Source organism: Lethenteron reissneri, chromosome 60, assembly GCF_015708825.2.
Source record: "Lethenteron reissneri isolate LAM-NWPU_2019-01 chromosome 60, ASM1570882v1, whole genome shotgun sequence".
Taxonomy (NCBI): domain Eukaryota; kingdom Metazoa; phylum Chordata; class Hyperoartia; order Petromyzontiformes; family Petromyzontidae; genus Lethenteron; species Lethenteron reissneri.
Genome location: NC_083838.1, coordinates 7,398,464 through 7,423,463, shown reverse-complemented (window position 1 = coordinate 7,423,463; position 25,000 = coordinate 7,398,464). Strand labels below are relative to the sequence as shown.

At 52.0% G+C, this 25,000-nt stretch overlaps 1 protein-coding gene across 1 annotated transcript in view; it reads left to right on the top strand.

Annotated features, from left to right (window-relative positions):
• The window catches only part of LOC133357863 (exocyst complex component 2-like), a 163,209-nt gene extending 145,195 nt beyond the window's left edge, over nucleotides 1-18,014 (top strand). The window contains exons 18-22 of the mRNA XM_061576006.1: nucleotides 507-568; nucleotides 2,702-2,768; nucleotides 4,954-5,070; nucleotides 15,305-15,446; nucleotides 17,462-18,014. Of these exons, the coding sequence (XP_061431990.1) occupies nucleotides 507-568; nucleotides 2,702-2,768; nucleotides 4,954-5,070; nucleotides 15,305-15,446; nucleotides 17,462-17,760 (687 nt within the window). The 3' untranslated portion in view covers nucleotides 17,761-18,014. The remainder of the gene's footprint in view (nucleotides 1-506; nucleotides 569-2,701; nucleotides 2,769-4,953; nucleotides 5,071-15,304; nucleotides 15,447-17,461) is intronic.
• Nucleotides 18,015-25,000: the final 6,986 nt, after the last annotated feature.

The window sequence follows — 25,000 nt, the reverse complement described above, 5'->3', positions numbered from 1 at the left end:
ACTTCGTTGTTGCACGCACACACACACGCGTGCACTCACACACACACACGTGCACTCACACACATACACACACACACGCACACATACACTCACACGCACGCACACACACACACGCACACACACGCACACACACGCACACACACACAATCACACGCACAGACACACAAACTTGAACTCGCACAAACCCGCGTGCACACACACACATTTGTGCACACACACAAAGACAAAGATCCCCCACGTAGCCGTGACAGACTGTTGGGGCAAGTGCTGTTAGTAGCGAGTGGCAGCAGCGCCTATGAAGGCTACCGGCACTGTGGCACACGAGGGGGTGGGTGGCCAGCACCACGCCCGGCCGCCTTTGTCTCCCTATGTTGGCGATATTTGCTACACACCGCACCAGGTACTCATTTAAGACTCAGTCGATCTGTAGGGATCTTTGTCTTTGGATGCACCAGTCCCGGCCATGGCAATGTGGAGTTGACGGTGACTGTGTGGGCCGTGTACAGGTCCTGCTGAGCTGCCTGGAGGAGCTGGCAACTCGCTCACACACAGAGGCCGACAGTGGGCAGTGAGTCGCTCACACGCACACACGCACTCGTTCACTCATTCAACCACTCATTCACCAACTCGTTCACCCACTCGTTCACCCATTCGTTCACCCACTCGTTCACCCACTCGTTCACCCACTCGTTCACCCACTCCTTCACTCATTCACTCGTTCACCCACTCGTTCACCCACTCGTTCACTCATTCACCCACTCGTTCAATCATTCACCAACTCGTTCACTCATTCACCCACTTGTTCACTCATTCACCCACTCGTTCATTCATTCACCCACTCGTTCACTCATTCACCCACTCGTTCATTCATTCACCCACTCGTTCACTCATTCACCCACTCGTTCACTCATTCACCCACTCGTTCACTCATTCACCAACTCGTTCACTCATTCACCCACTCATTCACCCACTCGTTCACTAATTCACCCACTCATTCACCCACTCATTCACTCATTCACCCACTCGTTCACTCATTCACCCACTCATTCACTCACTCATTCACCCTCTCGTTCACTCATTCACCCACTCATTTCACCCACTGATTCACTCATTCACCCACTCGTTCACTTATTCACCCACTCAATTCACCCACTCATTCACCCACTCGTTCACTCATTCACCCACTCATTCACTCATTCACCCACCCGTTCACTCATTAACCCACTCAATTCACCCACTCATTCACCCACTCGTTCACTCATTAACCAACTCATTCACTCGTTCACTCATTCACCAACTCGTTCACTCATTCACCCACTAATTCACCCACTCATTCACTCATTCACCCACTCATTCACTCATTCACCCACTCGTTCACTCATTCACCCACTCAATTCACCCACTCATTCACCCACTCGTTCACTCATTAACCAACTCATTCACTCGTTCACTCATTCACCAACTCGTTCACTCATTCACCCACTAATTCACCCACTCATTCACTCACTCATTTAGCCACTAAATCACGCAATTGTTCATCCACTCGTACACTCATTCACTCACTCATATACTCATTCACCCACTCATTCACTCACTCATATACTCATTCACCCACTCATTTACCCACTCGTTCACTCATTCACCCACTCATTCACTCACTCATTTAGCCACTAAATCACGCAATTGTTCATCCACTCGTACACTCATTCACTCACTCATATACTCATTCACCCACTCATTCACTCACTCATATACTCATTCACCCACTCATTTACCCACTCGTTCACTCATTCACCCACTCATTCACTCACTCATTTACCCACTAAATCACGCAATTGTTCATCCACTCGTACACTCATTCACTCACTCATATACTCAATCACCCACTCATTCACCCACTCTTTCACTCATTCACCCACTCATTCACCCACTCATTCACTCACTCATTCACTCACTCATACTCATTTATCCACTCATTCACCCAATTGTTCATCCACTCATTCACACACTCATTCACACACTTATTCACACACTCATTCACACACTCATTCACACACTCATTCATACACTCATTCACACACTAATTCACACACTCATTATATTCATTCACTTAATCCCCCACATTCCCTCGTACATTAATGCAATCATTCACTCTGTCACCCACTTACCGACTCACAAGTATTATTTCACTCATTCATTGTTACCGACTCACTAATTTGCTCATCTATTAACCCAACGCTCTGGCTTATTCATTCAATCCTTGACTTGCTTGCTTACTCATTCACTCGCTAACTCATTCATCCACCCACTCCCTCACTAACTCATTCACGCTCTCACGCACTCGCCGCTCACTCATCCATGCAGTCATGATGATGCTGATGAAGCTGATGGTGATGATGATGATGCTGATACTGATGTTGACGGTGATGATGATGATGGTGATGATGCAGATGATGATGGTGATGATGCTGATGGTAATGATGGTGATGATGGTGATGATGATGGTGATGTTGATGATGCTAATGATGATGGTGATGATGCAGATGATGCTGATAATGGTGATAATGATGGTGATGATGCAGCTGATGCTGATAATGGTGATGATGATGGTGATGATGCAGCTGATGCTGATAATGGTGATGATGCTGATGATGATGATGATACTGATGATGCTACTGATACTGCTGATGATGCTGTCTAGTTTTGCGGCTGACATTCTGAGTCTGGAGCTGCACGGCTTGATGAAAGACAGAGCAAAACCAACTCCTGTGAGTTTGTCTCCTTCGCACGGACTCACGCAGCGTGCTAACCGCTGCACCACCACTCCCCTTCGCACGGACTAACGCAGCGCGCTAACCGCTGCCCCACCACTCCCCTTCGCACGGACTAACGCAGCGTGCTAACCGCTGCCCCACCACTCCCCTTCGCACGGACTAACGCAGCGTGCTAACCGCTGCCCCACCACTCCCCTTCGCACGGACTAACGCAGCGTGCTAACCGCTGCCCCACCACTCCCCTTCGCACGGACTAACGCAGCGTGCTAACCGCTGCACCACCACTCCCCTTCGCACTGACTAACGCAGCGTGCTAACCGCTGCCCCACCACTCCCCTTCGCACGGACTAACGCAGCGTGCTAACCGCTGCCCCACCACTCCCCTTGGCATGGACTAACGCAGCGTGCTAACCGCTGCCCCACCACTCCCCTTCGCACGGACTAACGCAGCGTGCTAACCGCTGCCCCACCACTCCCCTTCGCACGGACTAACGCAGCGTGCTAACCGCTGCCCCACCACTCCCCTTCGCACGGACTCACGCAGCGTGCTAACCGCTGCCCCACCACTCCCCTTGGCACGGACTCACGCAGCGTGCTAACCGCTGCACCACCACTCCCCTTGGCACGGACTAACGCAGCGTGCTAACCACTGCACCACCACTCCCCTTGGCACTAACGCAGCGTGCTAACCGCTGCACCACCACTCCCCTTCGCACTGACTAACGCAGCGTGCTAACCGCTGCACCACCACTCCCCTTCGCACTGACTAACGCAGCGCGCTAACCGCTGCCCCACCACTCCCCTTGGCACAGACTCACGCAGTGTGCTAACCACTGCCCCACCACTCCCCTTGGCACAGACTCACGCAGCGCGCTAACCACTGCACCACCACTCCCCTTGGCACAGACTAACGCAGCGTGCTAACCACTGCACCACCACTCCCCTTGGCACGGACTAACGCAGCGTGGTAACCGCTGCCCCACCACTCCCCTTGGCATGGACTCGCGCAGCGCGCTAACCACTGCACCACCACTCCCCTTGGCACTAACGCAGCGTGCTAACCGCTGCACCACCACTCCCCTTGGCACAGACTCACGCAGCGTGCTAACCGCTGCACCACCACTCCCCTTGGCACTAACGCAGCGTGCTAACCGCTGCACCACCACTCCCCTTGGCACTAACGCAGTGTGCTAACCGCTGCACCACCACTCCCCTTGGCACAGACTCACGCAGCGTGCTAACCGCTGCACCACCACTCCCCTTGGCACAGACTAACGCAGCGTGCTAACCGCAGCACCACCACTCCCCTTGGCACTAACGCAGCGTGCTAACCGCTGCACCACCACTCCCCTTGGCACGGACTAACGCAGCGTGCTAACCGCTGCACCACCACTCCCCTTGGCACGGACTAACGCAGCGTGCTAACCGCTGCACCACCACTCCCCTTGGCACTAACGCAGCGTGCTAACCGCTGCACCACCACTCCCCTTGGCACTAACGCAGCGTGCTAACCGCTGCACCACCACTCCCCTTGGCACTAACGCAGCATGCTAACCGCTGCACCACCACTCCCCTTGGCACTAACGCAGCGTGCTAACCGCTGCACCACCACTCCCCTTGGCACTAACGCAGCGTGCTAACCGCTGCACCACCACTCCCCTTGGCACTAACGCAGCGTGCTAACCGCTGCACCACCACTCCCCTTGGCACTAACGCAGCGTGCTAACCGCTGCACCACCACTCCCCTTGGCACTAACGCAGCGTGCTAACCGCTGCACCACCACTCCCCTTGGCACTAACGCAGCGTGCTAACCGCTGCACCACCACGTGTGTGCGTGTGTGCGTGTGTGTGTGTGCGTGTGTGTACACATGTGTGCGTGTGTGTGTGTGTGTGTGCGTGTACGTGTGTACGTGTGTGCGTGTACGCGTGTGTGTGTGTACGTGTGTGCGTGTACGCGTGTGTGCGTGTGTGCGTGTGTGCGTGTACGTGTGTGTGCGTGTGTGCGTGTGTGCGTGTACGCGTGTGTGCGTGTACGTGTGTGTGTGTGTACACGTGTGTGCGTGTGTGTGCGTGTACGTGCGTGTGTATGTGTGTGCGTGTACACGCGTGTGTGCGTGTGCGTGTACGTGTGTGTGTGTGTGCGTGCGTGTGTGTGTACACGTGTGTGTGTATTTGCAGGAGCAACGCCTGCTGATGGTGCTCAGCACTTGCCGATACCTCTCGCAGCACGGCCTGCACAGCCTGGGGCAGCTCATGGAGCGCCACGACCTTCCTGCCGTCGCCTCCGTGCTGCAGGTACTCAAGTCCTGCTGCTGCTGCTGCTGCTGCAGGTACTCAAGTCCTGCTGCTGCAGGTACTGCTGCGGGTACTGCTGCGGGTACTGCTGCAGGTGCTGTTGCAGGTGCTGCTGCAGGTGCTGCTGCAGGTGCTGCTGCAGGTGCTGCTGCAGGTACTGCTGCAGGTACTGCTGCAGGTGCTGTTGCAGGTACTGCTGCAGGTACTGTTGCAGGTACTGCTGCAGGTGCTGCTGCAGGTGCTGCTGCAGTTACTGCTGCAGGTACTGTTGCAGGTACTGTTGCAGGTACTGCTGCAGGTACTGCTGCAGGTACTGTTGCAGTTACTGTTGCAGGTACTGCTGCAGGTACTGTTGCAGGTACTGTTGCAGGTACTGCTGCAGGTACTGTTGCAGGTACTGTTGCAGGTACTGCTGTAGGTACTGCTGCAGGTAATGCTGCAGGTACTGCTGCAGGTACTGCTGCAGGTGCTGCTGCAGGTGCTGCTGCGGGTACTGCTGCGGGTACTGTTGCAGGTACTGCTGCAGGTACTGCTGTAGGCACTGCTGCAGGTACTGCTGCAGGTACTGCTGCAGGTACTGTTGCAGGTACTGCTGCAGGTACTGCTGCAGGTTCTGCTGCGGGTACTGTTGCAGGTACTGCTGCAGGTACTGCTGCAGGTACTGTTGCAGGTACTGTTGCAGGTACTGCTGCAGGTACTGTTGCAGGTACTGCTGCGGGTACTGCTGCGGGTACTGCTGCGGGTACTGTTGCAGGTACTGCTGTAGGTACTGCTGCAGGTACTGCTGCAGGTACTGTTGCAGGTACTGTTGCAGGTACTGCTGCGGGTACTGCTGCGGGTACTGTTGCGGGTACTGTTGCAGGTACTGCTGTAGGCACTGCTGCAGGTACTGCTGCAGGTACTGTTGCGGGTACTGCTGCGGGTACTGCTGCGGGTACTGCTGTGGGTACTGCTGCGGGTACTGCTGCGGGTACTGCTGCGGGTACTGCTGCGGGTGCTGCTGCAGGTACTGCTGCAGGTACTGCTGCAGGTACTGATGCGGGTACTGCTGCAGGTACTGTTGCAGGTACTGCTGCAGGTACTGCTGCGGGTACTGTGGTGTGTGTTCTGGCTCAGTGGTGTGTTTGACACGGCCATTATGAACCCCTTAAGAGAGACCCGGGAGTTGAAACAAAACAGATTTGACCAGGTAAGGGCCGCTGAGATGCGATGTAGCTGTTTATTCAGAAGCGAAACCTGGTCATCACAAATGATAGCTCAACCAAGTGTCTTGTCGTCATCATCGTGTGGACAGTAATAGCAGCAGTTAAATAAAGTCACGTAGAAGGGAAATAATAAAATAGCAAAAATAAAACATAATAAAAAATTCTCACGACGTTTCGGCCACAAAGCCTGTTCTTCACCTGAGGACGGCTACTTGCGTTGTGGCCGAAATGTCGTGAGAATTGTATTTTATTATGTTTTACTTTTATTGTTTTATTATTTCCCTTCTACGTGACTTTACCGAAAGAACCAAGAAGATGAATCCCTGCAGTCACGAAAGCTTTAAATCGAAATTTAGCAGTCAAATACTCGATATGCGTGACGTTGATGCTTCAAGTGGAGAGCAAAACCGGGAGGACCCAGAGACAAATCCACGCGACCATGGGGAGAGAGAGAGACTCGGACTCGGCAGGCGTTGTCAGGGTCGGGATCGAACCCACCACCTCCTGTACACCAGGCGAGGTAGTTAACATCTCCTAGCCACCGTGATGATGATGAGAGAGACACGCAAACTCCAAATATACAGCAGCAGGTATCAGGGTCGGGGTTGAACCCACGACCTCCTGCACACCAGGCGAGGTAGTCAACATCTCCTAGCCACCGTGTCGTCAGGCTCTGGATCGAACCCACGACCTCCTGCAGACCAGGCGAGGTAGTCAACATCTCCTAGCCACCGTGTCGCCAGGCTCTGGATCGAACCCACGACCTCCTGCAGACCAGGCGAGGAAGTCAACATCTCCTCGCCACGTGGTAACAACACATTCGACATTTCAAGATCCGCCGCAAGGGGACAGGGTCAATGCGAGAGACGGAGGTGGGTCGTTAATAAATAAATAAATATCTTCGTTCACGGAGCAGCGGTCACTTGAAGAGCCGCGGTTTTGGCGACCTCCTGGGACCGACTGGACAAAAAAAAACACGTCAAGAGCTTCACGGCTCATCGGATTCTTCCGTCTTAAAATGAAGATTTCTCGTTCTGACCTGGGGCCACGGGCCGAGTCGTCGGAGGCTCGTGTGAGGGGGCCCACTCCGAACACCCCGCAGGGACTCGCAAACAAGATGCCGAGACACATGCTGCATCATTAGAACTCCTTTGCCAGGACCAACGTATAATAATAATAGGGGTTTTTCCTATTTTTTCTGGCAACAAAACTGAAACTTTTTTCTACGAGGAATCATGTGTGCATTAACCACAATACTTGTGGTCAGAATGCAAAAAAAACACAAGTATTGTGGTTAATGCAGACATGATTCCTCGTCAAAAAAGGTTTAAATTTTGTTGCCAGAAAAAAATGGGAAAACCCTATTATTATTATTATACTTTGGTACAGTCTCCTGCTGGAGAGGCACAGAGAGAAGAACAAAGCTGTGCACGTGTCGTTCCTCGACCTTGAAAAGGCATTTGACAGGGTCCCCCACGACCTCATCTGGCACTCGCTTCGATCCGATGGAGTCCCTGAAATCTACGTGCATTGGGTGCAACTCCTATACAAGAACGTCACCAGTGCAGTCAGCTGTGCAGTGGGCATATCACCGCCATTTCCCATCAGCGTTGGAGTGCACCAAGGATCGGCCCTGTCACCACTCCTGTTTATCCTGTGCCTGGACACGATCACTGCCGACCTGCACACGCCCCTTCCATGGTCAATTCTCTACGCGGATGACGTCCTCCTCTCAGATGAAGAGAGAGGAGAAGTGGAAAGACAAACGCGCCTGTGGAAGGAACGTTTGGACGAAAACGGGATGAGGTTCAACATCAAAAAGACGGAGTATATGGAGTGTGGCCCCCAAACCGATGGCACCATCAGTATTGACGGAGAAGATCTGAAGAAAGTGACGGACTTTAAGTACCTGGGCTCCACCATCAGCTCAGATGGTAGCATCACGACTGATGTGAGGTCACGAGTCAATGCGGCGTGGATGAAATGGAGGCAAGTCACCAGAGTCCTCTGTGATCGGAAAATGCCGGATAGGCTGAAGGGAAAAATATACAAGACCATCGTCCGACCGGTGGCACTCTATGGATCCGAGTGCTGGCCAGCCACAACTGTACACGAACAAGCTCTCCACACCATGGAGATGAGGATGCTCAGATGGAGCCTCGGGCTCACTCGATGGGATCGTGTCATGAACGAAGACGTTCGGAAGCGACTTGGTGTGGCCCCCATTACGGACAAGATGCTTGAGGCAAGGCTTCGCTGGCACGGCCACGTGATGCGAAGTGAAGAGTCATCAGTGGCCAAGACTGCCGAGCGTATTGAGCCAGAGGGCCGCCGTCCACGCGGACGTCCGAAGAAGCGATGGATGGACCGAATAAAGGAAGACATGAAGACGGTCAACGCATCCCCTGAAGATGCCCTGGACCGAGCCAAATGGAGAAGACAATGCCGAAAAGCGGACCCTGCGCCACAGCGGGAACAACGCTAGGAAGAAGAAGGTACTGGCATAGAGGAGGTCTAATGATCTAGATGTCTCGGCATCTTGTTTGCCCTTGTTACTTTGATAGTGCATCGTCTCTGAACTGTACGCCTTGTGGCGTCCTCTGGTCTAGCACCAATTGATACGAGGCTCAAAAGAAAGCTGTCTCTGGTGTGGACCAATCAGTTTCAAGGGTACAATGTCAATACATTATCAGAGTGTGTGTTTTTTGTTTGCTTTTTGACCACAAGCATTGTGGTTAATGCATTAACATGATTCGTTTTGTTGTCAACAAAAAACAACTTTTCTCTGGCCTGGACTTTTGCAGCTGTTCTAGACTAATTTCAGGGTGCTGATTCCAAATCTGATCTTAGATTTTCTCCATCACATCTCATTTTTGTGCTATCGGCATACCCCATTTTCATTGATTTTACCCGAAATTAACTCTGTCACTTATGATTGCAAGTTGTTGCGAGTCAGTGACTGCTTTAGTGGTAAAATATGGTGCTGTGTTTTTAGGATAGTGTGTTTATAATATCATTTTATGTAGATGTCCACATTTATTTAATATTTTTCTTCTGCAGTTTTTATTGAAAATGCAATATTTGATATCTCAAAAACCTGATGTGATAGACAAAAACTGATGCCATATTTGGAATTACCTTACATCCGTTGGAATACCTTATGCCAGAAGAAGTGTGTTGACCAGTGTTATTATTATAAGATGCCGAGCTCGCTCTGTCCGCTAGGGGGCAGTGCAGGACTAGCTATTGACTCTCACAGAGATCACCTAAAACTGTAACACAATCTATGTTTCGATTTAAAGCTTTCGTGACTGCAGGGATTCATCTTCTTGGTTCTTTCGGTAAAGTCACGTTGAAGGAAAATAATAAAATAATAAAAATAAAACATAAAATACAATTCTCACGACGTTTCGGCCACAACGCAAGCAGCCGTCCTCAGGTGAAGAACAGGTCTGTCGAGAAGACAAAGTCTGCTTGCGTTGTGGCCGAAACGTCGTGAGAATTATTATGTTTTATTTTTATTATTTTATTATTTTCCTTCTACGTGACTTTACCGAAAGAACCAAGAAGAACATTCTATGTGTTGTTTACACGCTTTTATTTAACTCACTCCGTCTGTTGCCGTGTCCTCAAAAAACCTTGTAACTCAATTTTAACCCACTTCCCAATGTGGCATCGACTGCACACTTGGTATACTTATGGCATACTGATGACAAAAGTATATTTTATCATACAACATCCAAAACGTATATTTTTAAACATTTTCCACGCTTTTATTTAACTCACACTGTCTGTTGTCGTATCCAAAATTCATGTAACTCAATTTTTATTATTATTATGATTTTCCACGCTTTCTATGAACTCACTCTGTCTGTTGTTGTTGTTGTATCCTCAAATGTTGTAACTTTATTTTAACCCACTACCCAACGTGGTATCGACTGCAAACTTGGTATACTTATGTCATACTGATGACAATACTATATTCTATCATAAAAAATATATATTTTGAAACATTCATTTCTATATGTTATGTTTCGGCTTGGGTCTAATTGTCCACGCTCAACTGACGTTGGCTCTAATTGTCCACGGCCCCCTTACGTCGTGGCAAGCTTGGGGGCCACTTCCTGAAGTCGTGGAGTTCTTCCATTACTAGTGCGGTACATTTCATGAAAGCGTGTTTATTTTTAAATATTACTTATTTATCTTACCAGGATAGTGCCCCACTGAGCTGTTGTGTACCTAATTTTTTGACAAGCGACCTGTCCATCACTAATGTTAGCTCAACTAAGTGGCTTGTCATCATCATAGCGTGGACATCTATGGGTCTCTGTGTGAGTCTATGGTCTATGTGTGAGTCTATGTGTCTCTATGTGAGTCTATGGGTCTCTGTGTGAGTCTATGGGTCTCTGTGTGAGTCTATGGGTCTCTGTGTGTGAGTCTGTGTCTCTATGTGAGTCTATGGGTCTCTGTGTGAGTCTATGGGTCTCTGTGTGAGTCTATAGGTCTCTGTGTGAGTCTATGGGTCTCTGTGTGTGAGTCTATAGGTCTCTGTGTGAGTCTATGGGTCTCTACGTGAGTCAATGTGTCTCTGTGTGAGTCTATGGGTCTCTGTGTGAGTCTATGGGTCTCTGTGTGTGAGTCTATAGGTCTCTGTGTGAGTCTATGGGTCTCTGTGTGAGTCTATGGGTCTCTGTGTGGGTCTATGGGTCTCTGTGTGAGTCTATGGGTCTCTGTGTGAGTCTATGGGTCTCTGTGTGAGTCTATGGGTCTCTGTGTGAGTCTATGGGTCTCTGTGTGAGTCTATGGGTCTCTGTGTGGGTCCATGGGTCTCTGTGTGAGTCTATGGGTCTCTGTGTGAGTCTATGGGTCTCTGTGTGAGTCTATGGGTCTCTGTGTGAGTCTATGGGTCTCTGTGTGAGTCTATGGGTCTCTGTGTGAGTCTATGGGTCTCTGTGTGAGTCTATGGGTCTCTGTGTGAGTCTATGCGTTTCTGTGTGAGTCTATGAGTCTCTGTGTGAGTCTATGGGTCTCTGTGTGAGTCTATGCGTTTCTGTGTGAGTCTATGCGTTTCTGTGTGAGTCTATGTGTCTCTATGTGAGTCTATGGGTCTCTGTGTGTGTCTATGTGTCTCTGTGTGAGTCTATGGGTCTCTGTGTGAGTCTATGTGTCTCTGTGTAAGTTTGTGGGTCTCTGTGTGAGTCTATGGGTCTCTGTGTGAGTCTGTGTCTCTGTGTGAGTCTATGGGTCTCTGTGTGAGTCTATGGGTCTCTGTGTGTGAGTCTATGGGTCTCTGTGTGAGTCTATGGGTCTCTGTGTGAGTCTATGGGTCTCTGTGTGAGTCTATGGGTCTCTGTGTGAGTCTATAGGTCTGTGTGTGAGTCTATGTGTCTTTGTGTGAGTCTATGTGTCTCTGTGTGAGTCTATGGGTCTCTGTGTGAGTCTATGGGTCTCTGTGTGAGTCTATGGGTCTCTGTGTGAGCCTATGGGTCTCTGTGTGAGTCTATGTGTCTCTGTGTGAGTCTATGGGTCTCTGTGTGAGTCTATGGGTCTCTGTGTGAGTCTATGGGTCTCTGTGTGAGTCTATGGGTCTCTATGTGAGCCTATGTGTCTCCATCCGTTGGCTGGGAGATGTTAACTCCCTCCCTTGGTCTACAGGAGGTCGTGGGTTCGATCCCGACCCTGATGCTGTATATTTGGAGTTTCTGCGTCTCTCTCTCTCCCCGTGATGGTCACGTGGATTTGTCTCCGGGGCCTCCGGTTTTCCCCTCCACGTTTAGAATCAACGTCACCACGCGTTTAGAGTGTTTGCAATACATTTCCACGCAATGATGATAATACGCCACTTCTATTTGGCTATCTTGTTGTGATGGTCAAATCTCTTCTGACAAAGGAACTACACAGCTCAGTTGGAGCCTTACACCCCCCCCCCCCCGGGAGTTGAACCCTGCCCTGAACCCCCTGGGGACTGAACCTTGACCCCCCCGGGAGCTGAACCCTGCCCTGAACCCCCTGGGGACTGAACCTTGACCCCCCTGGGAGCTGAACCCTGCCCTGACCCTCCTGGGACCTGAACCCTGACCGCCCTGGGAACTGAACCCTGACCCCCCTGGGAACTGAACCCTGCCCTGACCTCCCTGGGACTTGAACCCTGACCCCCCTGGGAACTGAACCCTGACCCCCCTGGGAACTGAACCCTGACCCCCTGGGAACTGAACCCTGACCCCCCTGGGAACTGAACCCTGACCCCCTGGGAACTGAACCCTGACCCCCATGGGAACTGAACCCTGACCCCCCTGGGAACTGAACCCTGACCCCCTGGGAACTGAACCCTGACTTGACCCCCCTGGGAACTGAACCCTGACCCCCTGGGAACTGAACCCTGACCCCCCTGGGAACTGAACCCTGACCCCCTGGGGACTGAATCCTGACTTGACCCCCCTGGGAACTAAACTCAGAGGCAGTGAGGAAGGAACGGGACTGGGCTTGGCAGCCACCGTGGGGGGGAGGGGGGGGTGACGCTGTTGCAATGAGCGGTGGTGGTGGTGGTGGTGTAATTACGTGAGTGCGCGAGTGCGTGAGTGAGTGCGTGATGGAGAGTGGTGGTGTAGCGGTCGAGAGAGTGAGTGCGTGAGTGATGAGTGAGTGATGAGTGAGTGAGTGATGAGTGAGTGATGAGTGAGTGAGTGAGTGGTGGTGTAGCGGTCGAGTGAGTGATGAGTGAGTGAGAGAGAGTGAGTGAGTGATGGAGAGTGAGTGAGTGATGAGTGAGTGAGTGATGGAGAGTGGCGGTGTAGCGGTCGAGGAAGTGAGTGATGGAGAGTGAGTGAGTGAGTGATGGAGAGTGAGTCAGTGAGTGAGTGATGGGTGAGTGATTCAGTGAGTGATGGGTGAGTGATTCAGTGAGTGATGGGTGAGTGATGAGTGAGTGATTCAGTGAGTGATGGGTGAGTGAGTGAGTGAGTTGGTGGGTGGGTGGGTGAGTGAGTCAGTGAGTGATGGGTGAGTTAGTGATGGGTGAGTGAGTTAGTGAGTGATGGGTGAGTGAGTGGGTGGATGTCCCCTTTCTCGGAAGAGAAGGGTGGACAACCCCCTCCAGTCGCTGAGCCAGGGAAAGGCCCCGTCACCCTCCAACCCGTCACCCTCCAACCCGTCACCCTCCAACCCATCATCCCACCCCCACTGTCCCACGCCTGTGGTTTGTGTGGGTGGTGCTCAACAGCAGCAGCAGTAGCAGCGGTGTCTTAGCGGCCCTGTAGGTCTATCTCAGCAGCCCTCGTGCATCCACGGGGCTTTCCTTGAGTGTGCAGACGTGCGTGTAGGTGTGTGTTTGTAGACGTGTGTGTAGGTGTGTGTTTGTAGGTGTGTGTGTAGGTGTGTGTGTGTAGGTGTGTGTGTGTAGGTGTGTGTAGGTGTGTGTAGACGTGTGTGTAGGTGTGTGTGTAGGTGTGTGTGTAGGTGTGTGTAGACGTGTGTGTAGGTGTGTGTGTATAGACGTGTGTGTAGGTGTGTGTGTGTAGACGTGTGTGTAGACGTGTGTGTAGGTGTGTGTGTGTAGACGTGTGTGTAGATGTGTGTGTTAGGTGTGACGAGCTCACAAATCCTTGCAAGATCGGTGAGCTCCTCCGGCAGGCAAGGCTGCGTTGGCTGGGTCATGTAGCCCTCATGCCCAGCCACCGCGTGCCTAAACAGCTTTTGTTCGGCCGGATGGAGGGGGCTAAACGGGCGCGGCATGGGCTCATCTCAGTCATCTCAGTCAGTCGACCCGTGGCACCTGCTGGGTCCGCCCCGTGACATCCTGCCAGCGGGCTTTCGACACTTCACGTGGCCTCAAGGTGCACTTGGCCTGGCACAAGCATCGTGGTGACGTCACCGCCACTTAGTGGCGAATGGCGGTTGTTGTTGTTGTTGTGTGTGTGTAGGTGTATGTGTGTTGATGTGTATAGGCGTGTGTGTGTGTCGTTTTGTGTCTGGATGTGAGTTGTAACTCAACCCAAGTTCTCAAAGCGTTTTGAGCTCATGATGGTCTCAAGCCCACACAGAGACCCACAGACTCACACAGAGACCCACATACTCACACAGAGACCCACAGACTCACATAGAGACCCATAGACTCACACAGAGACACATAGACTCACACAGAGACCCGTAGACTCACACAGAGACCCATAGACTCACACAGAGACCCGTAGACTCACACAGAGACCCATAGACTCACACAGAGACCCATAGACTCACACAGAGACCCATAGACTCACACAGAGACCCGTAGACTCACACAGAGACCCATAGACTCACACAGAGACCCATAGACTCATAGACTCACACAGAGACCCACAGACTCACACAGAGACCCGTAGACTCGCACAGAGACCTACAGACTCACACAGAGACCCATAGACTCACACAGAGACCCATAGACTCACACAGAGACCCGTAGACTCACACAGAGACCCGTAGACTCACACAGAGACTCACACAGAGACCCATAGACTCACACAGAGACCCATAGACTCACATAGAGACTCACACAGAGACCCATAGACTCACACAGAGACCCATAGACTCACACAGAGACCCATAGACTCACACAGAGAGACCCATAGACTCACACAGAGACCCGTAGACTCACACAGAGACTCACACAGAGACCCGTAGACTTACACAGAGACCCATAGACTCACACAGAGACCCATAGACTCACACAGAGACCCGTAGACTCACACAGAGACCCGTAGACTCACACAGAGACCCGTAGACTCACACAGAGACCCATAGATGATGATGATGCTAATTCTCCTGCTGCTGATGATGCTAATTCTGCTGCTGCTGATGATGATGATGTTAATTCTCCTGCTGATGATGATGATGCTAATTCTCCTGCTGCTGCTGCTGATGCTAATTCTGCTGATGATGATAATTCTGCTGATGATGCTAATTCTGCTGCTGCTGCTGATGATGATGCTTATTCTCCTGCTGCTGATGATGATGCTAATTGTGCTGCGTCTGCGCCGTGTGTTCCCCGCGCGCAGTTTGGCCAGCGAGCGGTGGGCGAGCTCGACGAGAAGCTGTTTGAGGAGCTGCTGGAGCAGAAGGCCGACCCCATCGTGGGCGCCCTGGAGCCGGGCATGTACGCCGGCTACTTCGACTGGAGCGACTGCCTCTCGCCCACTGGTACACACGCACACACGCACGCACACACGCACGCGCACGCACACGCACGTACACACGCACGCACGCACGCACGCACGCACGCACACACACACGCACGCACACACGCACACACATGCACACATGCACACGCGCACACACACGCACCAATACCCGCCGCCTTTCGCCACCAAGTGACGGGGACGTCGCCACGGCGCCTGTGCCAGGCTAGGTGCACTTTGAGGCCTTGACGTGAGGTGTCGTAGTTTACGGGACAGGCCCAGCATGTGCCACGGGGGTCGAGTGAGATTGACACACGTACACGCACACAGTGTGCACACACGGGTGTGTAAGCACACTGCTCCTCACACACTCGCACACTCACACACTCACACACTCACACACACGCACACAGTGTGCACACACGGGTGTGTAAGCACACTGCTCCTCACACACTCGCACACTCACACACTCACACTCGCACACTCACACACTGACACACTCACACACTCGCACACACGGGTGTGTAAGCACACTGCTCCTCACACACTCACACACACTCACACACGCACACACTGACACACGCACACACTGACACACTCACACACTCACACACACGGGTGTGTAAGCACACTGCTCCTCACACACACACTCACACACACACACTCACACACACTCACACACACGCACACACTGACACACACTCGCACACACTCGCACACACGCCGCAATGTTTGTTGACAGTCGTCGCCGCTCGTCGCAAAGGTCACGAGGTGCACCGTGTTAGGTGGAGGTCGCCCTCACGGCCTACTGGAGGGGGGCAGGGTGAGAAGGGTGAGGAGGGTGAGGAGGGTGAGGAGGGTGAGGAGGGTGAGGAGGGAGGGAGGAGTAGGAGGCCTCGCGTGGTTGTTCAGGTCTTGACTCCCGTCCCCCCGCCGCTGTGCGTCGTCAACCACACGAGGGTGACGCGATTCCTCACGACGGCTGCGTGAACCGGGCTCAACCGTCACGTGGACGTCGCACGAACGTCGCCCGAACGTCGCCTGAACGTCGCCCGAATGTCACCCAAACCTCGCCCGAACGTCACCCGAACGTTACCTGAACGTCGCCTGAACGTCACCTGAACGTCGCCCGAATGTCGCCCGAATGTCACCCGAACGTCACCTGGACGTCGCCCGAACATCGCCCGAACCTCGCCCGAATGTCACCCGAACGTCACCCGAACGTCACCTGAACGTCGCCCGAACGTCGCCTGAATGTCGCCTAAACATCGTCGGAAAGTCGCCCGAACGTCGCTGGAAAGTCGCCCGAACGTCGCTGGAAAGTTGCCCGAACGTCGCCCGAACGTCGCCCGAACGTCATCCGTTGTGACCTGGTCACGTCGCTCGGCCTTACCGGGGGAGCGGCGTTGCATCGCAGCGTGTTGCGTGTTACAACGTTGCGTGTTGCATGTCACAATGCAGTGTGTTGCGTGTTACATCGCAGCGTGTAGCGTGTTACAACGCAGCGTGTAGCGTGTTACATCGCAGCGTGTAGCGTGTTACAACGCAGCGTGTAGCGTGTTACAACGCAGCGTGTAGCGTGGAGCTGCCGTGTGGACTCGCCGTGCCTGGTGGCCACGCTCGTCGTTCCCCTCGTCGCGGCAACACGGAGGGGGGAGAATTCTCTCGTAAATCCTCGGTTCGTTAGGGCACAGAACCGTCGTGATGTGGTGACACACGCACGGATGGGATGGACGCAGGGATGGACCTGGTGATTGCCGCTGTGTGTCTGTGTGCGTGTGTGTGCGTGTGTGTGTGTGTGTGCGTGTGTGTGTCTGTGTGTGTGTGTGTGTCTGTGTGTGTGTCTGTGTGCGTCTGTGTGCGTCTGTGTGTCTGTGTCTGTGTGTGTGTGTGTCTGTGTGTGTGTCTGTGTGTGTGTGCGTGCGTGTGTGTGTGTCTGTGTGTGTGTCTGTGTGTGTCTGTGTGTATCTGTGTGTGTCTGTGTGTGTGTCTGTGTGTCTGTGTGTGTCTGTGTGTCTGTGTGTGTGTCTCGTGCAGGCGTCAGGAATTACATCAAGGAGACGCTGATGCACATCACCGCTGTCCACGCCGAGGTGAGGCCGTCACACGCATACCCGCACGCACACACCACACGCACGCACGCACACATACACCACACCACACGCACACACCACACGCACGCACGCACACGCACGCACACGCATGCACACGCACACACACGCACACGCACACACGCATGCACACGCACACACACGCATGCACACATCACACTACACACACGCACCACACCACAACAACAACAACAACAACCGCCATTCGCCACTAAGTGGCGGTGACGTCACCACGATGCTTGTGCCAGGCCAAGTGCACCTTGAGGCCATGTGAAGTGTCGAACGCCCGCTGGCAGGAGGTCACAGGGCAGACCCAGGTGCCACGGGTCGACTGACCGAGATGACCGAGATGACTGGCTGATGCACCACCTGTGCCCCCTACTGTACCAACTGGCTGTGCTTTAGCCACCCGGCGCTCCGCTCGTTGTTGTGAGCGTCGCTCCTCCGCCCTCCGTTGTTGTTGGAGGGCGACTGCCTCCAACTGCCCAGTAGCGTCCTTCACGAGCCTCCTCCACTGAGGCCGATCTTGACACCGCTGGTACCAGTCATCGGCAAGTCCACTCAGCTCCACGTCCTCCTGTACCACATCACTCCATCTCTTCTCTAGCCCGTGCCGCGCCCGTCTAGCCCACTCGATCCGGCCGAACAAAAGCTGTTTAGGCATGCGGTGGCTGGGCATGCGGGCTACATGACCCAGCCAACGCAGCCTTGCCTGCCGGAGGAGCTCACTGATGGGACTTTGCCCAGATCTTTCAAGGATTTGTGAGCTCCTCACACAATCCAGCCTGGTTAAACCCAGGATGATGCCATAACTCACAGATGCCATATTTTCTGTCCGTCTGCTACAGCAGAGGTGTAGGGAATTCCAAAAAGACCTACATCTCTGCTTTATTGACCTGGTCAAGGCCTATGATACCATCAGTAGGACTGGGCTCTGGGTTGTTCTTCGTGCTTTCGGAGTCCCTGACCCTCTGCTCACGATCATTAAGGACCTTCATGATGGTGAGCGGGCCCGGGTAAAACTACGTGGCCGGGAGTCGGAGCCATTCACCTTGGGGTACGACAGGGATGTCCTCTGGCTCCCACATTATTTAACATCTATTTTGACCGCGTAGTTCGTGAAGCCTTAAATAGCTGTACCGGGGGAATTTCCATTTGGTACAGATATAATGGGAGGCTGATCGATGCCCGGGTGCGATCAAGGGATGGCTCCCTATTGGTCAACCACGTTATGTATGCCGATGATTTGGTAATAGCTGCTCATTCAGAAGAGTAGTTGGAGACGCTGCTGCTGAGACTGGAGCGTGCCACTAAGAGGTGGGGCCTTACCATCAGCCCCACCAAAACTAAGCACCTGCCTGGGTATTTTGTACCATCGGACACTCCACCCCCACAACTCCCAATTGGTGATGGGGCAGTTGTGGAGAGAGTGGAGAGTTTCCCATACCTGGGCAGTGTGCTTATGACCGGCTCCAGTTTATCAGCAGAGGTCTCACTCCGAATCAGTCGAGCGGCAATATCTTTTCATCGGTTGCGTAACGCTGTGTGGAAGCTACCTGGTCTGTCGCTCCGCACGAAGCTTCAGGTCTTCTCGGCCACGGTCATTCCCTCCCTTCTCTACGCTTGCGAAACGTGGACCCCCCTAGTGGAGCATTTTCGCCGGTTGGAAACATTTAGGCTGGCCTGCCTACGATCCATCCTGGGTTTAACCACACCACACACACGCACACACACACGCACACACACACACGCACGCATGCACACATCACACCACACACACGCACCACACCACACACGCACACGCACACACACGCACACACACCACACACACACACGCACACACACCACACACGCACACACACTCGCACACACACGCGCACACACACGCACGCACGCACGCACGCACACACACACGCGCATGCACGCACCCGCACACACACTCACACACGCCCGCACACTCACAGGCACGCACACTCATGCACACGCGCACAACCACTCGCTCATTACACGCCAAGATCTTGCCACAAATTCACGGCAGCCGTCTGGAACGCTCTCCCTTCGGACATCAGGAAGCCTCTGGAGCCGTGATGCACTCTGACGTCATTGTCATCGTCTAGATCGACACAAACCCGTGACCCGGGTTCACTTCCCACTCACGGTCGACACCAGTGACAACGGTTATCTGAACCGGTCCTTGGACCTCCCCTAGGTCGACTCGGCCTCACATGAGTACCCGGTGCGGTGTACAAACATGGCTACCGGGGAGACAAAGGCGGCCGGGCGTGGTGCTGGCCACCCACCCCTCGTGTGCCACGGTGCCGGTAGCCTTCGTAGGCGCTGCTGCTGCTACTCGCTACTACCAGCACTTGCCCCCAACAGTCTGTCACAGGCTACACGGGGGATCTTTGTCTGTGTGTGTTTGTGTAGCGCTGTGTTTGCCTACGATGTGTGTTCACGGGGGGAGCGGCGGCGCAGCGGTTAGCGCTACGGACCCGGCGACACGATTTCAATTCCCACGCTCATGGCCAACACCGGTGACGAATGTGTAAAACCGGTGCCGGGCTTTCCCTAGGTCAACTCAGACTCAAACGTTTGCCTGGCACGGTGTGTCGTGAGCATCGTTAGCGGGGAGACAAAGGCGGTCGGGTGCGGTGCTGGCCACAACACCTGTTGTATGTGCCACACGGTGGCTAGGAGATGTTGACTATCTCGCCTGGTGTGCAGGAGATCGTGGGTTTGATCCAGACCCTAACGCCTGCTGTGTATTTGGAGTCTGCGTGTCTCTCTCTCATCATCATCACGGTGGCTAGGAGATGTCTACTACCTCGCCTGGTGTGCAGGAGGTCGTGGGTTCGATCCAGACCCTGACACCTGCTGCTGTATATTTGGAGTTTGCGTGTCTCTCTCATCATCATCACGGTGGCTAGGAGATGTTCACTACCTCGCCTGGTCTACAGGAGGTCGTGGGTTCAACCCGACCCTGACGCCTGCTGCTGTATATTTGGAGTTTGCGTGTCTCTCTCTCATCATCATCACGCTGGCTAGGAGATGTTCACTACCTCGCCTGTCTACAGGAGGTCGTGGGTTCAACCCGACCCTGACGCCTGCTGCTGTATACAGGCAGTCTCTACTTACGACGGAGATGCGTTACGACGACCCCATCGTAAGTCAAAAATATCGTAAGGCGAAGATGGCCTCGCCTACCCAGGAGTCTTAAAGAATGGTGATAATTTAGCAAAACAGTGCAATTTACAGTACCGTACGGTATAAACTATATACCGTATGTATTTATTAATTACGATACTGTATTGCACAGTAAAATGTAAATAAAAAACAAGGTGAATTCTTAGCCTACCGATATGAACTGCAATTTAATGGAAAGCTTTTTCAGGAAACAATCCGCGCAGCGTCCCGACGCGCAGCATCGTACCTCGTACGATGCTGTGCGTTTGCCTGCCGCGCGAAATGTAAATATCTTACAACTTCTTGGTTCTTTTGGTAAAGTCACGTAGAGGGGAAATAAAAAAATAATAAAAAAATTATTATAAAAATTGCGACATAGAATTGTAATGTATTACTTATTGTTAGTAGCTCAGCTTATTGGAGAGTATATTTAGTATACTGATGATACTATGTATTTTATACTTTAGTTTTTTACGTGGTGGTTTAGTTACTGCAGCTACATACTATTAATATTCCTTCCCTTTATTAATGCTACCCCTATCCCCTCCCTTTGATGCTGCTAATCCTGCATAATGCACGGCATAATATGACTTTGAACCCCCCTGCCCACCTCCTACGCATTTCACAAGCAGTGACTAATCCCATGTCTGCATTTCCCATAAATATGCTAAATTCCTCTTGATATGCAAATTATTTTGTCAAGGCTCTCTTCCCCCTCCAACCCAGCTTAAATAGACGCTCCAAGCCTGGGGTGTTTCATTCAGACGCTGTCTTCTCGACAGACCTGTTCTTGCGTTGTGGCCGAAACGTCGTGAGAGTTAAATTTTTTTTTTTATTTTATTATGTTTTATTTGTATTATTCTATTATTTCCCTTCTACGTGACTTTACCAAAGAACCAAGAATATGAATCCCTGCAGTCACGAAAGCTTTAAATAGAATTATTTTATTATGTTTTATTTGTATTATTCTATTACTTCCCTTCTACGTGACTTTACCGAAATAACCAAGAAGATGAATCCCTGCAGTCACGAAAGCTTTAAATCGAAAAAAAATATTTTACAAGTTTGTCGTATTCGCCATCGTAAGATCAAAATGTTGTAAGTCAGACCCCCGTAACTCGGGCACTACCTGTACTTGTAGTTGTGTCTCTCTCTCCCCGTGGTCGCGTGGATTTGTACTCTGGATTCTCCGCTTTTTCCCTCCACACTCCTTTATTCTTTCGGTAAAGTCACCGTAGGTTTCAAATAAAATAAAATAAAAACAGTCTGCATCAGCAGCAGACCATGCTTTCCCACCTGTTGACGGATGCTTGTGTTGCGCCCGAAACGTCGTGATTTATTTTATTTTTCTACCCACGTGACTTTACCGACAGAACCAAAGAGTATGGATCCCTGCGGTCACGAAAGCTTCGAATCAACATTTCCCCTCCACATTTAGAATCAACATCACACGTTCAGAGTATGTGGCTACTGCTGTACTATTCCACGTGTGATGATGACGATGACAAGGAACTCTGTTGAGCTTTCATTTGCGATGGGTCAGGGTCGCTTGTTGAAAAAGAGCTACGCAGGACAGCTCAGTGGGACATTACATGGTAAAATAAAAAATAGTTTAGTTTTAATATGGGTCTCTGTGGGTTGCTGTGGGTCTATGGGAGTGTAGGTCTCCATGAGTATGGGTCTCTGTGGGTCTCTATTAGTGTGGGGCTCTGTGGGTCTATATTAGTGTGGGTCTCTGTGGGTCTCTGTGGGTCTATATTAGTGTGGGTCTCTGTGGGTCTCTATTAGTGTGGGGCTCTGTGGGTCTCTGTGGGTCTATATTAGTGTGGGTCTCTGTGGGTCTCTGTGGGTCTATATTAGTGTGGGTCTCTGTGGGTCTCTGTGGGTCTCTGTGGGTCTATATTAGTGTGGGTCTCTGTGGGTCTCTATGAGTGTGGGGCTCTGTGGGTCTCTATTAGTGTGGGTCTCTATTAGTGTGGGTCTCTATTAGTGTGGGTCTCTGTGGGTCTCTATGAGTATGGGTCTCTGTGGGTCTCTATGAGTGTGGGTCTCTGTGGGTCTCTATTAGTGTGGGTCTCTATGGGTCTCTATGAGTATGGGTCTCTGTGGGTCTCTATGAGTATGGGTCTCTGTGGGTCTCTATTAGTGTGGGTCTCTGTGGGTCTCTATGAGTATGGGTCTCTGTGGGTCTCTATGAGTGTGGGTCTCTGTGGGTCTCTATTAGTGTGGGTCTCTATGGGTCTCTATGAGTATGGGTCTCTGTGGGTCTCTATGAGTATGGGTCTCTGTGGGTCTCTATTAGTGTGGGTCTCTATGGGTCTCTATGAGTATGGGTCTCTGTGGGTCTCTATGAGTGTGGGTCTCTGTGGGTCTCTATTAGTGTGGGTCTCTATTAGTGTGGGTCTCTATGGGTCTCTGTGGGTCTCTATTAGTGTGGGTCTCTGTGGGTCTCTATGAGTGGGTCTCTGTGGGTCTCTATTAGTGTGGGTCTCTGTGGGCTCTATTAGTGTGGGTCTCTATTAGTGTGGGTCTCTATGGGTCTCTGTGGGTCTCTATGTGGGGTCTCTGTGGGTCTCTATGAGTATGGGTCTCTGTGGGTCTCTATTAGTGTGGGTCTCTATTAGTGTGGGTCTCTATTAGTATGGGTCTCTGTGGGTCTCTATGAGTGTGGGTCTCTGTGGGTCTCTATGAGTGTGGGTCTCTGTGGGTCTCTATGAGTGTGGGTCTCTGTGGGTCTCTGTGGGTCTCTGTGGGTCTCTATGAGTATGGGTCTCTGTGGGTCTCTATTAGTGTGGGTCTCTATGGGTCTCTATGAGTGTGGGTCTCTGTGGGTCTCTGTGAGTGTGGGTCTCTGTGGGTCTCTATTAGTGTGGGTCTCTATGGGTCTCTATGAGTGTGGGTCTCTGTGGGTCTCTATTAGTGTGGGTCTCTGTGGGTCTATTAGTGTGGGTCTCTGTGGGTCTCTATGAGTGTGGGTCTCTGTGGGTCTCTATTAGTGTGGGTCTCTATGGGTCTCTATGAGTATGGGTCTCTGTGGGTCTCTATTAGTGTGGGTCTCTGTGGGTCTCTATTAGTGTGGGTCTCTGTGGGTCTCTATGAGTGTGGGTCTCTGTGGGTCTCTGTGAGTGTGGGTCTTTGTGGGTCTCTATTAGTGTGGGTCTCTATGGGTCTCTATGAGTGGGGTCTCTGTGGGTCTCTATTAGTGTGGGTCTCTGTGGGTCTCTATTAGTGTGGGTCTCTATGGGTCTCTATGAGTGTGGGTCTCTGTGGGTCTCTATTAGTGTGGGTCTCTGTGGGTCTCTATTAGTGTGGGTCTCTGTGGGTCTCTATGAGTGTGGGTCTCTGTGGGTCTCTGTGAGTGTGGGTCTCTGTGGGTCTCTATTAGTGTGGGTCTCTATGGGTCTCTATGAGTGTGGGTCTCTATGGGTCTCTATGAGTGTGGGTCTCTGTGGGTCTCTATTAGTGTGGGTCTCTGTGGGTCTCTATTAGTGTGGGTCTCTGTGGGTCTCTATTAGTGTGGGTCTCTGTGGGTCTCTGTGGGTCTCTATTAGTGTGTGTCTCTGTGGGTCTCTGTGGGTCTCTATGAGTATGGGTCTCTGTGGGTCTCTATTAGTGTGGGTCTCTGTGGGTCTCTATTAGTGTGGGTCTCTGTGGGTCTCTATTAGTGTGGGTCTCTGTGGGTCTCTATTAGTGTGTGTCTCTGTGGGTCTCTGTGGGTCTCTGTGAGTCGCCATTAGTCTGTAGAAACGTGCGTATTTGTCTGCTGTGATGATGATGATGAGCCATTTCGTTGGGCTATCATTTGTGGGCCCTTTTCTGGTAAAATAAAAATAGTTGAGTTTTAGTATGGGTCTCTGTGGATCTCTGTGGGTCTATGGGTCTCTATGAGTATGGGTCTCTGTGGATCTCTGTGGGTCTATGGGTCTCTATGAATATGGGTGTCTATGGGTCTCTATGAGTTTGGGTCTCTGTGAATCTTTTTGGGTCTATGGGTCTCCATGAATATGGGTCTCTGTGGGTCTCTGAATATGGGTCTCTGTGAATCTCTTTGGGTCTATGGGTCTCCATGAATATGGGTGTCTATGGGTCTCTATGAGTTTGGGTCTCTGTGCATCTCTGTGGGTCTATGGGTCTCCATGAATATGGGGTCTATGGGTCTCCATGAATATGGGTGTCTATGGGTCTCTATGAGTATGGGTCTCTGTGGGTCTACGGGTCTCCATGAATATGGGTGTCTATGGGTCTCCATGAATATGGGTCTCTGTGGGTCTACGGGTCTCCA